We start from the raw sequence: 23,928 nt of genomic DNA, 5'->3' as shown, positions 1-23,928 counted from the left end.
GGGATTTTAGTCTTCACTCTTGCATCAAATTCCAGAATATATTACTTTAATAACTAATTATTTTGAAACTTTTTATGATTTACTTTCTGATAAGGTGACCAACTGTCCTCCTTTTGGAAGGACAGTCCTCCTTTTTTGAGTTCTGTCCTCCATTAAAAGTGTCCTCCTAAATGTCCTCCTTTTCCATATACCGTCCTCCTTTTGGGAGGACAGTCCTCCTTTTGTGAGTTCTGTCCTCCCTCGAAAATGTCCTCCTAAATGTCCTCTTTTTCTATATTTGAAGACTTATCTGCAGGGCTTTTTTCCCTCATAGAATGCTCAGAAGGCATTCCGGGACCTTTTTTTGATGGTTTTTTTCAACTTTTGCCTGAGCTGTGCTACTCCCCCATTGGCTTTTGAAAGCCAATAGGAATTGCTGCTGAGTGCGCCAAAACACCCGGGTGGCAAACTTTGCATGTGCAAGTTGCAGGAACTTTGCACTCCTCACTGCTACCCAACTACATCATCTCCTACTTAGTTCTGCAGATAGCTGGAGGAGACTGGAGCGGTAAGTTTCTCTTGATCTTCCTTGTTCAGTTCTACACAGGGATGCACAGGGTAGGCGGTAGTGCTGGGGGCGGCTGGGGGGTGGCTGCAGGGCTGGAGCCAGCGCGGTTGGTGCTTTGTGAGCTGCGGGGCTGGCTCTACGGGGATGCGCAGGATGGGCGGTGGTGCTGGGGGGCAGCTGGGGGGGGGGCAGCTGCAGGGCCGGAGCCAGCACGGTTGGTGCTTTGCCTTTGCAAGCTGCGGGGCCAGCTCTATAGGGATGCACAGGGTGAGCGGTGGTGCTGGGGGAAAGCTTGGGGGATGGCTGCAGGGCCAGAGCTGGCGCGGCTGGTGCTTCGCCTTTGCAAGCTGCGTGGCCAGCTCTAAGGGTATGTGCAGGGTGGGCGGTGGTGCTGGGGGGCAGCTGGAGGGCCAGAGCTGGCTCAGCTGGTGCTTTGCGAGCTGCAGGGCCGGCTCTCCATGGCAGGGCAGCGGTGCTGGCGGGGCGCTATGGGCGGGGGCGCGGCGGGCAGTTGACCTTTCATGGGCTGCGCCAGCTGGTGGTCTACGCAGTGCTGACCTGCACTGCCACCACCTCACCCTGTGCACATACTTGGCCGTCCTGGAGCGCCTGGCTCACAACACCTGCCTCCGCCGCCCACCCCCGCGCAATCCAGCCGTGTAGATTTTTGGACAAGTGAGAAATCGAGATTGAATGTTGATACTCTAGCTGCAGCACTTGCCGTAAAATTCAATATGAAGGATATTTCTTGTTCAGATATTTCCAATATATTGTTAGAAGATGATACATTGACAAAAAATATTCATTCAATGGAAAAGTACTCATTTAAATAATTAATAGGCATGTAAGCATAATTACAATATAAAATGTTATTGTTACAAACGGTTTTTATTATGCATTTATCATATTATAGTGTATTCTGTATTATTGTTGCAATAAATATAATGTTTCTTTTATTTATGATATTTTTTTCTTCAATTTATTCGTGTCCTCCTTTTTGTTGTAAAAAAGTCTGGCAATCTATTTTTAGGGAAATTCCACAAAGCTTTACATACTTCTGATGAATCCTATTCTAGGCAGCCCTTCCCCATCGCTAGGTATTTATGACAATTATGTAGCCTTGCATGGAAAATAGATATTTCCCCATTGCTTTTGTAAAAAATTACAGAATGGTTAAAATTATTCTATTGAATATGGTTATTATCTTCACTGGGGAGTGTAAGAACACATATGAAGTGCTGTTTGGGATTACTTATTTCTAAAAACCACAGAATTGCTTGTAATGGAGTAGGGTTTGTTATAATAATTACTTGTATGTGGAAAAACAACATCATATTTTATATATAGTGTATGTGTATTTGTGTATGCCTGTGTGTGTGTGTGTGTGTGTGTGTGTGTGTGTGTGTGTGTATAAACCATAGTTCTGAAACATGCCAGTGTGGTTTTTGTGTATCAGAATTTTTGATATCAATTCTCAGAAGAAAAGCCATCAGATTTTAATTCTGACCTACTCTCTATAAATTAACCAGGATTAATACAGAACACCACTATGATTTTTAAAAAAGAAAAGTTGCTTTAGATGAGACATTTGTGTGTATACTTCTCCAATTCAGTGTGTTCCTCACAGATGTGTTTTAGCATATCTTTCTTCTCAGAATAATTTTGAAATGGTAATTTCATAGGATAATTTGATAAGTCGCATAATAAGTTTTGATTTTTGTATTAGTCAAGGATTGGATTAATTTATATGAGAATTCACAAAAATCAAAACAGTCTTTTTCTTTATCATTTTGATGTGAATTATTTTGTTCACTTTAATTCCATTCCATTCTTTTTTCTCTACAGGTTAATAATGAAAATGTAGTCAAGGTGGGCCACAGGCAGGTGGTGAACATGATCCGACAAGGAGGCAATCACTTAGTTCTTAAAGTTGTCACAGTAACCAGAAATCTAGATCCAGATGACACAGCCAGAAAGAAAGGTACTGTCTTTTCATTATTTTAATTGTTTCAGGTGCTTCTTCATAAAAGAATCTGGTATGCCATTCCATTTTCTGATATTCAAGTAATCGTTAACTAAAGGAAAAGATGCGCGTCCACATTCAAGAATGCAAGGGTTCTTTTAAGATAGGTTTCCAATGGTATGGACACTGGGACTTCTGGTGCTATCAGTGCTCCTGAAGTGCTTCCATATTTGTATGTGAAATAATTGGGTGGAGGAGACTAATTTTATAATTGATTACTATCCTCCTGCAATGTGCTGTTACATTGTACATGAATGAAACAATTTACACACATTGCCAGGAATAAATTCCAGCACTAAGTATCTTTCTGAGAGATAAAAGAGAGTTATACATTTATGTCTGAATCCAATTAGGTTTTGTTGTAATCTGTCAAAAGCATGTGATAATACATTTTCATGTACATGATTCTCTATGTTAATGGCCATTCCTACTGTTTGGCAAAATGTGGTAGCAGATTTTCGAGATATCATGAAAGAGGGATAATTGTTAGCTATTTGATTTGTTATAAATAATAAATCATAATCCTTCAATAAGTTTCTGACCTGGAAAATTGTGATTGATAGATTCAATCAACAAACATACTTTTTATTTTTATATATTCAGATTTTTAATCAATAATAACCATATTGAAACAATTATTTTAAGGTAAATAAAGGCACTAAGTATTTTTGATGTCTTTTTCTTATTAATACATCTAACTTGCAACTGTCCTATTGCTGTGAAATACACATGCATGTTACCATCTTTATATGGCATTTGCTTTTATGGTTGTATGTCGCCAATCAGTAACTCAACATGTTTTAAATCATGCACATACATTTATAAAGAATAACTAATCTTGATAATAAATCAAAAAATGATTATTGGGCATTTCTATTTAATGAAAGTATGATGTTGTATGTAGTAATAGAGATAATCATAAAATAATATGAAGAATGAACTGGAAATGTTTCATGCTAGAATAAAGTTGGAGTTCTTATGTAGTGCTGTCTTTCAACATTATTTATTGATTGATTATGGAGATGGCAGTATTAAAAACAACAGCATCTCCATATTAATTTCTATTATTTTTTGCCAAGGTGTTGGCACTTTGCCTGCTTTTTTAAGACTTTTCCACTTTCAGTTCTCAGAGTTAGTGGTGACAATAATTTGTATAAGGAAATCCTGCAGCCAACTGCCATGCATTTTGGCCATTGAATGTTGGTTAGTGCCTTTTAGTTATTCGTTCCCTTTTCAATGCAGTTTATAATTTATTGATCTGTATTTATGTTACAAATATACAGTACCTGATCAGAATTGTAGTTCATATCTACTTTTTGGAGCAGGATTAAATTTAGGAATGAAAGTATATAATTCATAAATCTCTTTATTTTTCCATATAATTTCCAGTTTTATATATGTGAGCTTCATAACCTTCTTATGATAACCCAATTTTGCCCTCAGTATGCTATGCTTATGATGATTCATTTATGCATTTTTATCTCATGGTTCTAGAGTAGTGTAAAACTGTGACTTCAACATAGCAAATGTATTGTTTAAAAACTCAAGTACCATACAGTTTTTGTATAGCCAGAAAGTAATTCTCTTGTTTTGAACACTGTTGTGTCTAAGACAGTGGTTCTCAACCTTTTTAAGGTCGCGACACCCCAACCGGTCGTAAGTTGAGGACTACTCAACCGGTCGTAAGTCGAGGACTACTTAACTGGTGCAGCACTGTTTGCAGAATGGGATTTTTGGCGGGCTCAGCAGGGCAGAGACAGCCTGAACAATTCCTATTGGCTTTTGAAAGCCAATAGAATTAGACTCTATTCAAGAGAATCTATTCTATTGGCTTTCAAAAGCCAATAGAATAAAAGGGAGTAGCACAGCTAAGGAAAAGGGGAAAAAATGGCAGACTGCGTTGTTTGGCGACCCCCGTGAAATGGTTGTTCGACCCCAAATGGGGTCCCGACCCACAGGTTGAGAACCACTGGTCTAAGAGATCTTTCACTGAGCAAAATTAGTATCCATGTGTTATATTTCTACCTGTGAAGATTTCTGTATGCAGCTCATAAGTATTGGTAGAGATCAGACAACTTTATCTTTTGGGCACTGGGGCAAGCAATTTAATTATCGTTTAAATAGTAATGTAATTTTGGATTGAATCTGAACAATGTATTCTGAAGTGTTTTTACTTATTATCTATATCCTTCTGTTTAATGCAAAGCCCCACCACCTCCAAAACGGGCTCCAACCACTGCACTGACCTTGCGGTCTAAGTCAATGACCTCAGAGCTTGAAGAGCTTGGTAAGAAAGTGTTTTTAAAGAGCATGCTGCAATAATAGAGATGTAAAGCCAATGTTATACTGTTTGAAAGTGAACTGCACCTTGTACTGAACATTGGATTGCAATGATTACGTAGGAATGTTGCATTTCTGGAGGCTCCACGGTTGCATGATGAGCATGAAAAATCCTACCTTGTTTCCAGCTCTGCAAGAGAATGTATTTATCATTTACATGCATCATCAGTTTTAACATTAAATAAAACTGTAGTTTATTTTATTGTATTTTTGATTAATCAGTTCATCTAATATTGTTTTATTTTAAATTTCTGTGGCCTCTCATTAGTGGATAAAGGTAAGCTATTAGTCCTTGCTTTAAAAAGCTGACCAAAAAACCCTGTACCTTTAGCTCCCACTGGGGCTCTTTGCAATTAGTGGATAGAAACAGATTTCTGTTCTCAGATCCTTTCTGTCAGCAGTTCAAAGCCCATTTGAAGTTTATGCAGCAACTGCACACTTCCTATTATTATTTTTCTGGATCTGAACCAATCATAACTGCTTATTTATTACTAAACTTTTGAGGAATTTGTATTAACAAGAAAAAGTATTTTTCAAAGTTTTTTTCAGTTTTTAATAATTGCATGGTAATTGGTTTAGTTATCCTAATTATGAAAAACAATGAAAGTTATTGAGCAATTGGTTGATTCCTAATAGCTTCCTTCATAATCTTATTTATTTTATTTATTAAATTAATATGCCACTCAACTCATAGTTTGAAAGAATCTTGATCTCTCTTACTTGCCAAATATTTGGAAAAAATAACATAATCTTTTAATATGAACATACATAAATAAAACAGGTGCAGTTTTTAATCATCACAATTCATTATTAAGAAGTTATATGTAAGTCTCTGTATTAAAAAAAAGCTTTTTGTATTTAATTATATTTAAACAAAACTAAAAAGTTCAATAGAAAATATTTCAGGGATTTATCAAATACAAAACTTACTAGGTGTACAACATTTTCTATGGATTTATTTTCTTGACTATAAAATTTATTAAAATTTTCTTTACACCATTCTTATGCTACAAAAGGCAAAAAATATTATTATTGGTTTTTAATTTAGTTTTGGATCTGGATTTTCTAACCTATTTAAGAAAAATAAGGGAATCTCTATGTACGTGCTAGTGTTGATGTGTTTTAATTTTGTCAATATCAAGATTAAGAATTGATTATTGAGAATATTGTTTAATTATCCTTCTCAAGAGTTGGTAACATAGCATAATAATAATAATAATAATAGTAAATTCACCATTGAATTTCATTTTGTTAGATAGCGCCCAGTGTTCAAGTCTGTCCAGATCCTTCTGTATATTAAGCCTGTCTTCTGGAGTGTTGGCTATTCCTGCCAGCTTGGTGTCATCTGCAAATTTGATGAGTTCCCCATCTATCCCCTCGTCCAAATCGTTGATATAGATATTGAAGAGCACTGGGCCCAGAACAGAGCCCTGGGGCACCCCACTACACACTTCCCTCCATGTAGATGCAGTTCCATTGAGGATCACACGCTGAGTACGGCCGGTCAGCTAGCTATGGATCCATCTGGTGGTGGTGCTTTCTACCCCACATTTTTCTATCTTTTCAAGTAGTAGGTTGTGATCTACTTTATCAAATGCCTTACTGAAGTCCAAGTAAATTATGTCCACAGCATTCTTCTGACCCACTAATTTTGTCACTTGGTCAAAGAATGCAATAAGATTTGTCTGGCATGATCTGTTTTTGACAAACCCATGTTGGCTTTTAGTAATGACTTTGTTTGCCTCTAGGTGTTTGTTGATTCGTTGTTTGATTATCTTTTCCAGGATCTTCCCAGGTATTGAGGTCAGGCTAATAGGTCTGTAATTTCCTAGGTCCATTTTTTTTCCTTTTTTGTAGATGGGAAATACATCAGCTCTTTTCCAGTCCTCTGGTAGTTCCCCTGTGCTCCAGGATCTTTGAAAAATATAGTTCAGTGGTTCTGAGATCACATCTGCCAGTTCCTTGAGAACCTTGGGGTGTAATCCATCTGGTCCTGGCGATTTGAACTCGTCTAGGCTGGACAGGTGCTCACTTACCATTTTCTTGCCTATCTTAACTTGCATTTCTATTCTGTTTTTTATGGCACTATTTTCGATAGGTTAGTCTGTTTTTCCCCTTTGTGTAAAGACAGATATAGTATTAGAACATAAAAATAGTATATAAAAGTAAAAAAAAATAGAAAGAGGCAAGAATTATAAAACATTGATAAAATTAATTTAAAGGTGTAGGGAGCTTTCAGGGCAGTAACCAGCCCCTTGGCTTCATGTTCCTCAGGGTTCCCCCCGCAAGGTCATAGAGCCACATTTTAAGTCTTTTTTGGAGGGCCAGAGAATGGGGGCCCAGAACAGAGCCCTGGGCACCCCACTACACACTTCCCTCCATATAGATGCAGTTCCAGGTTGCGCTGTTTTTTCTCTTTATGTAGTAAAGATTGATGCAAAAAACAAGTTAAGTAATTCTCCTTTCTCCCTGTTGCTTATCACCTTCTTGCCACTTTCACCCAATTATGGACCAATCATTTCCTTCACTTTTTTCTTGTTTTCACCCTCTTTTCTTTCATTATGATTATTTTATTTTAATTATTTTATTTATTTGCATCCAGCATTTTTATTATTTTTTATAAATAACTCAAGGTGGCGAACATATCCAATACAACTTCCTCCTCCTATTTTCCCCACAACAACAATCCTGTGAGGTGAATTGGGCTGAGAATGTGTGACTGGCCCAAAGTCACCCAGTCGGCTTTCATGCCTAAGGGAGGATTAGAACTCACAATCTCCCACTTTGTTTCCTGGTGCCTTAAACACTAGACTGAACTGTGATGTAACTCCCATCAGCTTGCTTGTTTGTACCTTCTGTGAACGCCACTGGCCATCCCTATGCTTTCTTCATACATTGTTTTCCATCAAATTTGTACAATCTATAGCAATCCCCCCCATTTTGCTATATGTTGAAATCTTCATTATTCTTCAATATGGATCATTGTAGATGATCTATCTATAGTATTTTGAGGCTTTCTGGGAGGATAAAATGAGTTTAATATAAAGATGCAAACTGGATTAAGGAAAATAGTTCATTGTTTTTCAAAGACTAAGTAGTATAGGATGTGAAGATTTATAAAGGTAACTATAACCACTGCACATATTACTACTTCAAATGGATCAGTCTGATTCAAATCAACTTATTTTTCCTATATAAAATCAACTAAAACTCTTAGACTTTTAAGATTTTTTTTGTTTCATATTATTTTTTGAAAAATCTAGCACTGAATGCTTTTCTTAAGATAAAGACAATATAAAAATAATCACTGTCATATAAAAGAACAGTCTTCTTTAGTAATAATATTTTTATATAGAAAAGATGCTTCAGAGTGATAGAATCTTGTCTTATTGTTTCTAGTTTTAAATCTAGTTTTGATTTATGCAAAATTCAATAAAAGTACACAGGTTTGAAGTGAATAAAGCTACCGTCAGCCTTACCAGGTAAATCAGACAGGAAATATAAGCCGATAAGCTAATTCTACTTTCCTGTAAAGCTACATTAACAGAATTTTGAAAGTCTTAAAGTCTTACAATTCTCTCACCAATTTCCCTTCTCTTTATAGCCCAAGAATTAGGGAGGGTACCTACTAAACTTCTTGCCTCACTCATTATCCAGCTGCATGCTATGCTGTTTCTTATTTGGCCATCTCTAGGCAACTTTTCTTCCTCTCATCTCCCAAGTTCTTTCCCACATATCACTAAAACTACTTATTTACTTCAAATTCAACTAATTTCAAGTGAGAAAATTTTATTGATATTTAGGCACTTTATTGAAATTAGGTACTTCTTATCAAGCTGTAGAAAAATACACTGTTCATGTACATCTGCCCAATAGTGCTAAATACATTAGAACTACCAGATATTTTTAAAAATTAAATGAGTTAGACATTTCTGCATCTCTTTGCTGCTATTTAATGATTGTGTACGTTTTTGAAACCCAGATCTGATAGCACTAAAATTAGTCTGGATAACTTATCTGTAGTAAAGAATTTGAATGTATACATGCAACATACAATCCTGTGCACTCTTACTTGCTACTTTATAGGTATCACTAAAGCAAGTTGATTATATTTCTGAGAAAATGTACATGTGTATGTATGTGTGTGTTTAATAAATAAATGCTATAGGAGCAATCAGTGCTGTTTAATATACTATCTTCTGTTCTTAAGAGACCTAATTTCCCTTAAAGCACAGCACTATTAATTGCAGAGTTGATTTTGCATAAGATTCATGTAGTTGGTTCTGACCCATATGTGTTCTAAGAAGCTTTCAGGACTTTGTTGCTTTGAAAGTGTATCTGTTTGTATGTCAATTAATGGAATATGTTAAAACACAATGAAATGCATGCTAACTACCTGTAGCAAGTTGCCAAGTTCAGAATAATGATGATGATGATATGATTGCAATTGGAGAAAAATGCTTTTATACTCTTTTATCAGAGAGATTAGCTTTTGTTTTTTATCTTCTTCAATTAGCATAGCTACACCCTAATGTAATTAATAAAGATCATTTAATCAAAAAGTAAACTATTGTAAATAAATATTTTATATCTTACTATTTTTAAAAAATGCTTAAGAAAATAAGTTACCTTTTTCCATCTTAGAATATCTGTCTGTTGTCAATGAATTATCTGCACAGATTGGTTATTTTCTACCCTGTGGAAATGCTAGAAATTAGATTAGGTGCAAAGCATATGCTCACGATATGTTATTTCTAATGTATTCCTGTTATGCTTCTTTTAAAACATTATTTTCCCTCCCCTTCTCTTTTTATTTCATCTAAAACTGGTTCGAATATCCCCCAAATTTGATGAGTAATTTATTCTTGTGTAAATAATAAGAAATACCTATAGCTTTTAGGTAGCAGACAACTCTACAGGCGTGGTAGTTGGATTTATTTTCTATTTGCCCCTAAAACCCTTACTCTGACATTTTGTGCATTAAAAATATTAAAATTGTGCTGTCCTGAATGTTAATCCATCTTTGGGAGATATTCACTGACCTGGAAAACAAAGTTTATGCTGAAGGCTTTTACACAGCACAAATAACTTTGTAGGTATTAATGAAAGGACTTCAGGTAATTCTGTGTGAAACCATGAACATGTGCTGACATTATATCAGTCATGTTGCTAGTTTTTTAGAGTAGATATCTGCCTCCAGTTGTCATGTGGCATACCAGTGCTGGAATCCACAGACTTAAAGAACTAATAGCCTGATTATATGGGAGTCTCTTATTCTATTAGGTGTTTGTATTCTCATTGTTTATTAGACACCTTCTAATAAATACAATTTCATTCATAAGTCATTTTAACATTTGCAGAAAGGTAATCAGAAATCAATAATCAGAAGGTTACAGTTCATTTATCTTTAAATTCTAAGTCTTTCGAGAATGTCTTTTTCAAATTGCATTTCCCCCCCCCAAAAAATCCCATCTATGCTGTTTAACTTTTGAAATTAGATATTGATTTTAGAAATAGCCAACCTATGTTACTTTTTAATGCAAACACTGCCTCTTAAATACAGTTCATCCAGTGATAGGAGTGCCTAATGCTCAATGTTGGTATTTAAGCCTTAACATTTATTAGAAGACTATACTGTTCAGATTTTGATTTATTTTCATTCCCTTTCTATTTTCAAGCTTCAGTACGGAAGAAGAAGGGTAAGGGGAAGCATTTTTGTCTCTTTATTTTTTACTTTTTTTCCTGCATCATCTTTTACTAAAGCAGAATACACAGTTGTCAGTGGTTCAAATTATCAACCACAAAATAATAAATCAGTATGGTCTTAGTCATTTAGAAAATGGTTGCAAAGTTATAAAATAATTATATCCCTTGAGAAATCTTGTTTGACATAAATGATCCCATGTTTTGTTTTTTTTCCTTTTGCCTTGCCTCCTTCATTCCAACTCTCTTTCCCTTTATATGTTTGAGACCATTTCTGGTTGTTCCCCAGTCTTACCACAAGGTTACTGTGCTAACTGGTAACTAATTAGGACTGTTTCATACATAATATTCTTCTTACAAACGGGAGCCTCCTTGCATGGAAAAATATGCACACACGTGTTGTGTTGTTTGTCTTTTCTGCTGTGTATTTGCAACTTGCTGCACTTCAGAATGTGTGTAACAGAGTCAAAACAGACTCTGGCAAAATGATCACCTCCATCATTTTTTCCTACACTACGGTTCCCTTCATGTTGGCATGTCATGTGTGAAGCAGCCCTATGAGAAACAGTGGCAAGTAACAGAAGTTTGGTGTAGTCCTGCATCACTTATTTAACTTGCCTGCTTAATGGCCAGTTGTTATTCACAGAACCACACTGCCTCTGTCTCAAAAAATAGGCACCTCACACACACTTTGAGAATATACCTGGAGTACTGCTGCTCTGCATAATTCAGGTTTAATGTAGCATATTCCACACTGTCCCGTGTGCATGGAATGCTGTCCCTTTAACTAATCCATAAGGTCACAACTCTCCTCTCTTTTATCTCCTTGAGACCCACCTCTGCTGCAAAGCATACTAGTTTATTGTGCAACTTGCAATAACCTATTACTAAATGAAAGGACTAATGGGGATTAATGGACATTTTGTAGTAAGATTAAATGTATGCACATAAAGCTTGCATATATTTAGTTGCATCCTGTTTCTTCCCTAGCTTTTTTATGTCACCTGTTTTCTTCATGGCAGGGTACTTGATTTTGGTATATGTGATTACACAGCACATTGCTAATCCTTTATGTATCATAAAGATGAAATACATTACAGACCAGCGCATATACATTACAAACTTGTTTATAATACTAATGTCTTACAACAGTAATTGAAATGACTGAAATAAGATTTGCTTAATTTTGCTTTCATTATTTACTTTAATATTTTACCAGTACATTCACCTTCTGTGTTGATCCTCAGACAAAAGTTCCAAATTCAGTATTTCCTTAGTATAGCGGCATTCCAATTTATCTACCAAAACTATCTGTGTAGCTACAAAAGCCCTTGACTAGCTGAGAGCTCCTATAAAGTTATGACTCTGTACTGGAATTGAATTATCCAGTACGTATAATGTGCGCCTGTTTATTCTTCTTTTCCCAAAGAAAACATAGATCCTATTTATATTCAAGATTAATATTTGACCATTTAGGTTCAGACTTATTTCACGTGTGTAGCATTCACTACATATATGAAGTTTAACCTTAGAATGTCTGCTTTGAAAGATGCATATAAAAATTAGTTGTTCATACTAAAAATGAATAAATTCACTGTTCTTTGTGCAACTGTATTTTAAAAACAGATGTGTCCTATGATATTTCAAAGAAGCTTTTCATGTTCTTTATGTAGAGACTGTTCCATTCAGTTCAATAGCAGGCATAACTTTATTGGCATCCATTCTCCACACTGAGATTTCCATGGTACTGAGAGGGTTAATTCATTCAATGGACTTTGTGCCTCTGAACTGCAGCTCCTTACATAGAGTAGAGCTACCAGATAAGGACTATAGTTTAGTCAATAATATTTTTATTGGAAAATTAAAGCCATAAAACATTAAAATATAGCACACAGTTTTGCATTGCTTTTAACTTTTTTTTGCACCTTACACAACTTCTGTAATAACTTCTCAAACTACAGTGTTCGTACTTTCTTTTTAATAGCTCTGATGAACTCAGAAATATACTATTAGCTTTGGAAATAAGTACCTGCTATCTAAAAATAGTTTCCACGTGAATAATAACTATATTTAGGAAAAAATAATTATTATAAGTATAACAATATTTAGAAAAAATAATTTAGGATTCACACATCATTAATACTTCTGTATTGCAGCAACCTTTTATACCAGCCACAATTAAGTGAAATGAGTAAGTCAGATTCTCCAGGGTCATGCTAAAAATGCTGGAAAAGGAGCAATGTAACATAAATATAAAGCAAAATATTTTGACATAATTGATATAAAACATTTGTGTATGTTGTGTATCTCCAATAATTCAAGAAGAATAAATTGCATATCATTGTTTCCTGTATATAATGTGTGAACAACTGTGCCCTGCTTCAGAAATGATAATATCATTGCAAGTTTTGTATACATGTACTGGTACGTAGTGTGCTAACTGTTAAAACTAGTGCACAGACCCAACTGACATACATAAAAGTGTGTGTGTGGATAAAGTAACGATACAGAAATGAATGGGGAATTCTATGCTCATATCCAAGTGGATAATCTTACAAGCGTAGCAGTGTAGCAAATATATATTTGTGAAATTATGAACAAATTCAAACAAATTAAGTAATTTAATTATTTACTGATGGTAACATTAATGTGAGTAGATTGTTTAAAAATATTACTAATTAATATTATTTTAAAAAACACAAAACAATAAAATAAAATAAGTACCTGACTGATTTAAAAATATTAATTCCTAAAATAAATCAGAGCACACATTATTTCAATAGATCCCTGATTTTAGCCATAGAACTGTTTATTTTCTGCATAGTTAAATAGTTTAATTATTTATATTTTGTTTTCTGAAGTCACTTCATCAGCACCAGACTTTATTCTAACAGGTAATTTACTTTATTCGATAATACTTCAACACTTCAGTTAAATATTGAAAATAAAAAATCTTACTGTGTCACTTCTATACTGAATAAAGTTTGTAAATCGTAAGTCCTCTCAAAATGATATGTGACACAAGTACATGTCATTAATGTATTGACTTTTATGAAGTTCTAAATTGATATATACACACTTGTAGACTTGTAGTAGGACTTATTAGCCTATTTCACATTAGAAGTATTTCTATTTTTGTTGATCTTGCCCTTGAAATTCCAAATATTAATTCAACCAAAGATGTAGCAATCCAGAGTGTGGGGTTTTTTTTAAAGAAAAACATTGCTATGTATCATCCAAAAGAGATAATGTTTATAGCCTGTTCCATTTTCAGTCTCAATTTCTTTTTCTTCAAGAAAACGTTTGAATTTTTTTAAAAAGGTCAAAACAAATGCTATACTTGAAGTTTTAATGAAACTGGGACTCAAACTTGGCCCTGTAGAGGCCCTGAATAAACTGTATAATATAGCTCTTGTTATTTCATCATTATGGAACTTACAGAGCTGTTAACAACACAACTATAATACAAACAGCTAAACCAGGCATCTTCAATTATATGAATAATTTTGGAAGATATTTTGAATAGAAGTCTTCAAGCCATCATAATATTGTCTAATAGAAGATATCAATAAATATTTTTGAAGCTAAAAAGTCTAACATGGAATTTCTGAAAGATATTTGTGTAAGTGTTCATTGGTTGAAACAAAATAATCAACCTTTAATTAAAATTGTATTATTTAATTAAATCATAGTATTTATTTAATTTAATATTCTTGTAGATAAGCAGTTAGGCTACTATCTTCTGATCTCATTTTTAATTTTTTGTTTTTCTTATTAGGTAAATGGTGAATTTATTAGTTATGCGGTGAATGTATTTTACTCTTTTTAACATATAGAAAAATAATGTAACAAACGAAAATGTTATATCACCAGGGCTTCCTAGAGAGGCATGTGATATTTCTAACTTTTGCTGCTCTTGACCATAATAAAGAAAGATTAAACCATGAAAACCCAGCATTGATTAAATAACTGTCTATAGTTAAAGCTCTCTCTTAAACCGAATGCCCATCTAGCTCTCTTTCTGATTTTCCTGGGTAGTAAGATTTTCAGATCTATCTTTTGGGAAAATTCCTTGTTCTGTTCAAAGAAATAATTGTCAAATGCTGAGTATCATTAAAACAGCGACATCCAGTGCCATTTTCAGAAACATTTCTCAGTTTCCTAGCAGTTATAAATGCACACCATGTGTGAACAAAACATTCATATGGTTATAACATATCATTCACCTCAATACGTAAAGTATTTAGTTGTCTTTCTTCACTACAGAAAAATAATTGAGGGTGATTTTCCAGTCCTGGTGAAAAAAGCATTGCAGGAAATGAACAATGGAATCATAAATACTCAAGAGGATCACAATTCTATGGCTACTGTACATAGCGGTACTTTACTGAGCAAAAACTCTTGAACTGCTTCATTAAAAAAAGGAGTAAGTCAATTGATGCAATGGATTTATTAAGATTTTCCAAGTGTAAAGATTTCTATGGAATGTCTTTTCAAAGCTTTTAATCTCTTTGTGTCTTTCAGATTCCATGGTACATTGTGGTCTAGCTGCTGCCATGCTGTAAAATTCACTAGGAATCATTTTTCAATGGAATTCATTTTTTCTTCGGTTGTTAACCATTCCATATTCTTTTCTGATGGAAGTTATAAAATAAATGCTTTTAGGAAACTTGTGGCTTGTTTTTATTTCCCATGGTATTGTGCCAAATTTACTGTGGGGTTGGTTTTTGGGGGGAAAAGTGATCTGTATTTTTAAATTTCATCTCTTTCAACTCCCAACTAAAATTCAGCCAATCTTAATTTCAAAACGGAAAAGCATTTTTTCTTTTGAACCTAAAAGGATATGGCTGAATTTAAAAAATAATTCGAATAGTATTTCTTGTATTCCAGGAATAATGCTGTTAAAAATATTTCTATTCCCCTTAATAGACATTTAAGAAGGGTTTGAGAGGATTGTATGTGAATAATGTCTTTTTTTCATCGGAATAGAAGCAACAAGCAATATTAGTAGTTATTTCCAAAAAGTAGATGAATTTATATTTAGCTATCAAAGGAGCAGCTTAAAAGAGGGATAAATTATTGCTCTGAGTTTCATTATTATTGTTAAATCTTATGTAGAACTAGTTTATTAAAAAGATTCATATACACAGCCTCCCCCTAATCATTGTTGATTTTTAATGATAAGATTTTTAACTAATATGTGATATTTGTACATTGGCATAACATTAAATTTAAAAAAGTACCCTGATAACCGTTAGCATGCAGATCTTCAAAATAATTCATGTGATATTCTAGAAATTCTAATGGAAGACTACAGGATTAAAACATGTTATTTAGCTTCCATATACAATATATTTCTATACTATGCTATGATATAAAATTCATATATAGTTTCTTCTTTTAAACTCAAAGTACAATTTGGGTGTTATGGTATCCTCTCAGCAACCTGGGTTATACAAGGTGAAAGATGTCAAAATTTCCTTGACTTCAGGGCTGTTCCACAGTTTGCTTAGCTGCACACCAAAACTGAGGAGAGCTTTGTGAAATTGTGCCTTGAGCATTTGCAGTTCTTAAGGCATCCATTTACACCTGAACCCTCCCTAAAATTTAAAAATTACAAAAAAAGAGTCAATATTTTTGACTTCATCCATTTTAAGGGGACAATTGGAAACCACCAAAGAAATGCTAACATGTGTGGCCCTTGGGATTCACTTTTTGATGGCTGTTCTAGGTGGTCACATAATTGATAAGGTATTGCTAACAGTGTTCTAATACATCTCCATTCATCATACTAAATGTATTTTTACCAAATATAGTTTAGAATGTAAAGCATGGTAATTTTTTTACAAATGCAAAAAAATTATGCAATATAACTGGTTTGTCAACTTACATATCATGTGTAATCATAGTAACGCAAGCCATAATCTGTAAAACATATTTAGACATTACACCAAGTCATTTATTAGCTTTATTAGTCTTGAATTTTGAATAATGATGGTTGGGCCATCATTACTTGAAGTAGATGCTAGTAGATCAGTACTTTGTGGCTTGTGTAAGCAGAGCAAAATCCTAACTATAATTTATCTAATTTACACAGCATGCTAAATTTTAATACCACAAACTATTATTTATAGTGCAAGCTCCGGCTATACTTTCTATTATAATAGTTCAAATATTATTCCAAGCCATATATTAAGTGGATTTCAATTTTGTGTGACATCTGATTCTAGCTTTAAATTTGTTTTGATTCTACAAGATTATTTACTTACTCATAAATATTCTTAATTTATTGACTATGTTTTGCAAAGAAAGGACTCATTTATTCACGACATGAGAATTTCTCTTACTATCTTTCAAATTGCATGGACCTATGTGCAGAAATGCACCCGGACACATGTATGCCTTTCTCTATGCCTTAAAATGTGTCCCAGAGATGCCTTCAGTATATTGAATCAACAGTTGGAGAAAACATGGGGGTGGGGGCAGAAAGCAAGTTCTCATTGGTGTTCATTTCTCTCTTCACACATAATTAGATGCACTCAGAATCATAACGTCCTCGTAAATAAATATGCAACTAATGTTTTTTAAAAATATTTTTTAAACATTTAATTAAAAATAAACATTGTCTCCTTTTTATCATCTTATACTCAGATCATAGGGGCACAGTTATAGCATCTGTCTGCAACTTTTTAAAGTAGCCATGTCTTTTCCTAAGAGAGCAGGCATGTGTTCACCAGGAAAAAAAAAAGCAGCTGTTATAAGGAGTGGCTGTACTGAGATACCACAAAGAGCTTCATAATTAAATCCAAAACTCTATGTAGCACATGTGCATATACTGTAGATACACACTGCATTTACATCAAATAATTATTGATTAAGCATAACTGAGTATATTTAATTAATAAATAGACCTGCTCTAAAATGCAACATGATTTTAAATTAATAAATATTTAAAACATAAGTAATATACCAAGAGGATAATTAAACTAGTATATCATAATTTTTTTGAAAACTTTTAAATTCGGTGAAACTTATATTGAGAAATCATGAGTCACTGGGCTACATGCTACATTACTAAAATAAGTGAGGGTTAAATTTTTCAGATTTAACTGGGGCAGATAAATATTTGATCTCCTTTCTTCTTCTTCCATTCTTTGTTCCCCCTTTTCATACTGAACCTCTTGAAGTATGTAACTATCCCTACAAACGGTTTTCCAAGTCTAAGGACAATTATATCAATGTTTTCAGAGTCAGATATGCAAAAATGTCAAAATGAGTTTTACTTTGAATGTAATTCATTACATTATTAATAGCATGTGAGTTTTGAGTTATATACTGTCTTTAAATTTAGATTATCACAGGTGCATATTTAATAATAGTAGACATGTTTATTTTGCATTAATGAATTAGGAAACACATACTAATGAAACAATTGCTGTGAATTTTATGGCATGAGACTTCATGTCTAGAAATTACTTACATAATTTCTCACCACAGATATATTTTACACTACTGATGGTGGTTTTCTAATGTGTATATATGTGCAAACATAAATCCCAACACATACAGACTTATAGCCCAGCATGTGAAATCACATCCCCTCCCAAGGTTTATGTCTACATGGTTCTTATCATACAGCATTTGAAAACAACCACATGCTGAAGGAACAATATTTGCATAACTACCTCCAATTGTGTATTGTATCTATCAGAAGTCATTATATAAAGGTGCAATGGAAATTGCACCCAATTTTGTATTAATTATTTTGTTGGTAGTTTTTATCTGTATCTGTCTTAGGTTTTCAAAAACTTCTGCCATATCTGGAGCATCTTGAATAGTGTAAGAAGAAGGCATGATGCTCAAATGCAGAGCAACAAACTGGGTCTTCAAGACAATCCTCAAGTGTACTACTATGGCTGTTGCATTGCTAGCTGTATTTATTGTATCCAAAGAACTTTCCATGTATCTCGCAGCAAGAAGATCAAACCTACTTCTACAATCCTGATGTTCATATGGGGGGAAAGGGAAGAATATATAAGGAAGAGAAAGCGATCCAATAGAGATGAAAAATCTGGTGGGATCTCAAAAGGAGGGACTCTGAGAGCAGCGCATCTCAGGGGAGGGATCAGCTGCCAATACAAGTGGCAGGTAAGACTCAAGATGGGCATAAGAGTCTACTATTCTCAGTGAAACCTATTAGGTTTTCTTTTAAACTAAAGCCTCTAATTATTGTAAAAATGTACTTTAGAGTCTACTGTTTCTACAGACTTTCTACAGCTAGGTTGTCTGTGCTATTTTTTGTGAATTTTAAATCATAAATAAATTATAAACAGTGTCCTGCATTTACTTAGAAACTCAGAAAAAAAAAGACTGTTCTGATAATGACTTCTGTGATGCAAGGAGCCAGCAGTATTCCAATATCATGATTCTACCCATGCATCTATGGAGGTGGTGTAGTCCTGACCTCTGGCAGCATTTGACAAACATTTTAGCCAGAACCACGTCCTTTTATAGGGAAGGAGATGGGCAAAAAATGAATAATCAACACATACATGCACATAAGATATATCAAGGTTGTCACTCTTTTTACCAAAAGTTCATGACTCTTGAAGCCAAGAATCTTGAGATGCAATCTTTCTGAACAATATTCCCAAGTATAAATCCAATTGTTTATGTCATCATAGAAAAGAAGAAGGCATCTGATCAGATAGAAGAAGGAACAGTCTTAACATGCCCTTATAGAATAATTTATTGTTAAATAATCTGAACACTCCAGATTTTTTTGTTTTATTTTTACGTTAAACACAACATCAGATGAAACATAGTGAATAAGGAGTCCAAATTGTCAGATCTTTGGCCCATCCTTTTTTCCCCTTTTACCCATTCCCAATCTACTTCATATACTTCTGTATAGTTAAGCATTCTGAAATGTGTGTTGAGATAAATTGAAACTAAGGAACATTTATGAGTTCAGATCTTTAGGAATCAGGTATCCAGATTCTGATTCATTGTATGTCTAAAACAGGCTCTCAAGATAGAAACACTGTGAAAATAGATTGAGGCAGAGTGCAGATATATTCAGCTGCTGATTTTTTAACTATAGTTAAAAGGAATTGATCATGGACTCATAAACTCTATCCTCTCTTTCCTTTTGTCTCAGGCATGATAATTTTCTTTTACCCCTTTGTCAGCTTTAAGCATGTTTTATCATTTCACTTGGTTTTGTTTGCTTTTTTCTAATGTTTATAATTTTTAATCATTTTAAAAGTCTATGTTTTGTTGGCAATTGGTATCTATGTATCTTTTTATATAGAAAGTAAATTGTTCTAAACTCTGTTCCCTATGGAATGTGAATTTCAAAAATAATGATTATCTGCAGTGCTATTAACCATGGCTGTAAAATAGATTATTAAAATTGGTTTTAATCAGGTTTGGAAGTTGAGTCTATTTGACAATGAAATTTTTTAGCATTAGCCATGGTGATCTCTTTGCAGATATATCAATAAACCATGTATAGACAAAGTAAGAGAGGAGATTGAGGAGGTTCATATGCTTATACGTTGCTCCTTATTTCTTAACTATAGTTAAGACCATCAGTAATGTTGAATTTGCACTAAACATGAATGATAACTTCAGCATAGTCTCTACATGCCACATAATGTATTGGCATGTTAATGTTTATTCCCTGTAATTAGCAATTCTGAGACACACAAAATTAAATGCAGCACTTAAAAGTTTGAGTCTTGCTTCTGGTCAAGAGCCAGTCATAGATTTGAAACTGAAACATATTCAGTTAGGCAAATAAATAAATATTGGAAGTGGGTTTCCTAATCATGAGGCCCAGAGGAGCAAGCCATCCTATCGTCCACTTCTGCCATTGGGCAGCAAAATCATTAGGCACACAAAATTTCCATTGCCTCCATTCTGTTAAATATACTTTTTCCACACCACCAACAAAACAGCTAGTGTCATCATCTTAACAGGTTGAAATCCTGATTTTAATCACACCAATGTGTAAACAGCAGGGAAAAGATCTATCAAACAAAGTCTGATGAATTCAGTGCAATATTGCCCATAGTTATCTTAAGTTGCCATGATCAGTGAATGAAAAAGAGTCTAAACTTATTCTTGCAATACTATTTTTGTTTTTTGTATCCCATATTAATAGTAAATTAATACTACAATCCTGTTCATTGTAGTTGCTTTTACTATTTACTGTTAATGTTACCTCTTGATTCAGCCCTTTCCTTGTTAATAGGCAGTTTTACAAATCATCTTGAATGTATTCATGGATCCCAAATATTCAAGTGTGACATTAGAACTTAAATCCACATAGAATTTGTAGATTCTGTTCACCCTGGTGGTTATTTATGTGAGTGGTCACACATGCCATGTAGCATTGTGTCTTCTCTTTCTGATTAGGAGGCTAGATATTTTATAGATACTGCAACAAATACATATATTTGTAGTAAACAGTTGTTTCAATTTTATGAAATTGATTCCTGGAAGATGAACCACAAACACAAATAACAGGTTTCCCACAGTAATTATGTGATCAGAATATTTTAATCACACAATTCAGACTTTTATATTATTATGTAAGTTCTACCACTTTCCATTTTGGGTAGGTTCACTCTAAACAACAAAACCAAAATCCACAATTTTCAAATATGAAGAATGCCTGACAATATATGACAAAAAAAAATATTAATAATGAAATGCTTTCTTTGGAACAACAATTGCCAATTTCCATATTGTAAGAGACAACTCTGGCTCCAAACTATTCCGAGCATCCAGAGAATATTTTGATGTCTCATTTGACAGTTTATCATTAGTAGGATGTTATGTTCAACATGACCCAGTAGTACTTTATATTTACAGTATGCATATGGTAAAGCAAGACTGAAAGCACAAGATTTAAAAAATAGGAAGTCATCTAATACAATTTTTTAAAAACACATTTCTTTTACATCTCAAACATTATGAATGATTAAAATATAGTAGAACAATGTGGTCTGAGCAGAAACAATTATTTTTTAAAAACCAATTTACTCGTTTGATTAAAAGGACCCTAGTTTTTTATGCATGAATTTTGTGGCCCATTTCTGTGAGGAAAATTGGAGTCACTGGTGACAGCTGATGCTGTACTAGTGAAGCAAAGGTGGGGATAAAAATGAAAAAGCAGCAGATATTACATCGAATTTACCCACAAAGGCCCTTTTAAAAAATTTCCATGCAGTCGAACTTCCAAGGATTGCATGTACCCCCACCCCTTCCATTTTCATCAGTGTCTTCTCATACTTCTTATATAAACACTACTTCATCATCAATTTTCATAAAACATGCAACTGGACAGTCTACACAAACCAAATATGAATATTTTAATTTCAAAATGGAGAAGTAATTAGTTTTTACAGTAACATTTATTGTTGAGTTCAAATCTTCATTTTTCTTGCATCATGAAGTACACAGTGTTCTTTAAAAAAACATGGATATAAGATCTTGGGTGGTAAATTACAATAACATTTGGAAATTGCCCATAATCATAATAGTGATCCTTTCCTTATTTGAAATTACAAGGGATTATTTTAAGGAATAATATATAAAATCATCCCTTTTAATATGACACATACATACACCCATGCCCCCTAGCGCAAACACATAACTCCAGATAAAATTGAAGAGCAGCATGTGGTGTGTTTCAATGAGCAGGAGTTACACCTAACGAAATTCAAATGTTTGAAAAATCATACAAATTGGTATGAATTTGCTTTGCACCAACTACAAAGTTCACTAGGAATGATCAGAAGAAGAAGCTAATAAAATTTATGTTCACACACACCTCTTCTTAAAAGTGGGAAGTGTGATAATTTAAAGCAGTGATTATTATGATCATTCCAGAGGACTTTTCAGAAAATTATAAATGGCTGAATTGTCCCTGAGGCAGAAGGCTTACTTTATTTTTCTAAAACAAGATATTTTCTCATTCTTTGCTAGTCTGGATATGCTAAAGAACTACTGTACTGACCATAATAGTCTAACTATGAATTGCATGTATTATATAACTATTTGCAAGGAATACATTTGATTTAGTGCACATGTGAATTGACATCATGTGTAAGGGTTCCACTTATATGGCCTTAATTTAGTATCTAAACTTTCTTCATAAATTTTGTCAAACATGGAAAAAATGTTTAGTATTTTCCTTACAAAATTACTCAAGTGAGGAATCAGGAGAAGCACAAGTCAAATAATACCTTCAGAGAAAGAAAAAGTATCCTGATGGACAATGCCCTTGGTATAATTAGCTTCTATTACAAATAATGGAAAGGAAATAAATGTATACAGACATTGAGAGGCTAAGAGACATTGTTCACAGGATAAATTTGATTAATGGTCACAGTGATTTTGTGACAATAATTCTGCAAGGGATTTAGATGAAACGACGGACAAAAGAGAAGATAGCAACCAGTGCTTCAGTGGCTGCCATACAATTCGGTGGTGGAGCACATCTGACACCACAGGAAGCTCAGGTCGCTTGGACAATTGACCCAAAGTTCATCACAGAGATTTCTGACTGTGAACATCACTACAGTGCATAGGTGAGCTTTTTGATAGGTTCACAGACATTTATGTCACAATCACAAAAAAAGTGTATTGAAAGTTGTGCCTTGGGATCCAGCTTAGTTGTATGTGTTATGGGTGTAGGGCAGTGTGCTCTTTATGATATTTTAATAATTTCAGCACTCCCTGCATTTTTCAGTCTCTACATTTTAGAAGCCCTAACACAAACACTCTGGTTTCCCAACTGGCTTCTTTTTGTGTGTTGTCCAATGTATGTAGATTCCTCCATCTTCCTGGCCTCAGATACAGTGGTTGTTGCTCCTCTATTTGATTGCCAGATGTCACTGGGGAACAAGATGGGGAGGTTCCTGGATCTTCGGGGCAACCCAGGCACCAGAGAGGAAGCTCACCGTCTACACCTGCAGAAGAACAAGAGTCCTCAGTGCCTGCTTCAGATGAAGATTCACCAGCCAGAACTACAGAGAGTTGGCCATGGCCACTGTCATCATCTGAAACACCCAGCAATGTTGGGGAAGATTTTGAGGGATTTCCAACGCCAGAACGGACTCCACGCTGTACAATGGACATGCAATCTCCTGGCGATCAATCTCTCAGTAGAACTCAATATGAAAGTGACTCTCTTGAGGAGGGGAATATTGAAATGAATGAAAATCGCCATGGTGTTCAGGCTGTCTCTAGGGATCAGGGTTGGAGAGGGCAAACCCAGCTGACAGAGGGGGAAAAGCTTTTG

General features: G+C 34.3%; 1 protein-coding gene across 6 annotated transcripts in view; it reads left to right on the top strand.

Annotated features, from left to right (window-relative positions):
* Positions 1-23,928, top strand: part of SHANK2 (SH3 and multiple ankyrin repeat domains 2) — a 389,771-nt gene that overhangs the window by 324,776 nt on the left and 41,067 nt on the right. For 3 of the 6 annotated variants that reach the window (XM_039356871.1, XM_039356867.1, XM_039356866.1), the window contains 4 exons: positions 2,393-2,528; positions 4,777-4,857; positions 5,179-5,187; positions 10,589-10,609. In XM_039356871.1, the coding sequence (XP_039212805.1) occupies positions 2,393-2,528; positions 4,777-4,857; positions 5,179-5,187; positions 10,589-10,609 (247 nt within the window). The remainder of the gene's footprint in view (positions 1-2,392; positions 2,529-4,776; positions 4,858-5,178; positions 5,188-10,588; positions 10,610-23,928) is intronic. The other 3 variants (XM_039356868.1, XM_039356869.1, XM_039356870.1) reach the window with 3 other exon arrangements.

This window comes from Crotalus tigris, unplaced genomic scaffold (genome assembly GCF_016545835.1).
Source record: "Crotalus tigris isolate CLP2741 ecotype Arizona unplaced genomic scaffold, ASM1654583v1 scf7180000018831.1652172, whole genome shotgun sequence".
Taxonomy (NCBI): domain Eukaryota; kingdom Metazoa; phylum Chordata; class Lepidosauria; order Squamata; family Viperidae; genus Crotalus; species Crotalus tigris.
Note: the sequence above shows the minus strand (reverse complement) of the source record. Positions and strands in the feature narration are given on the sequence as shown.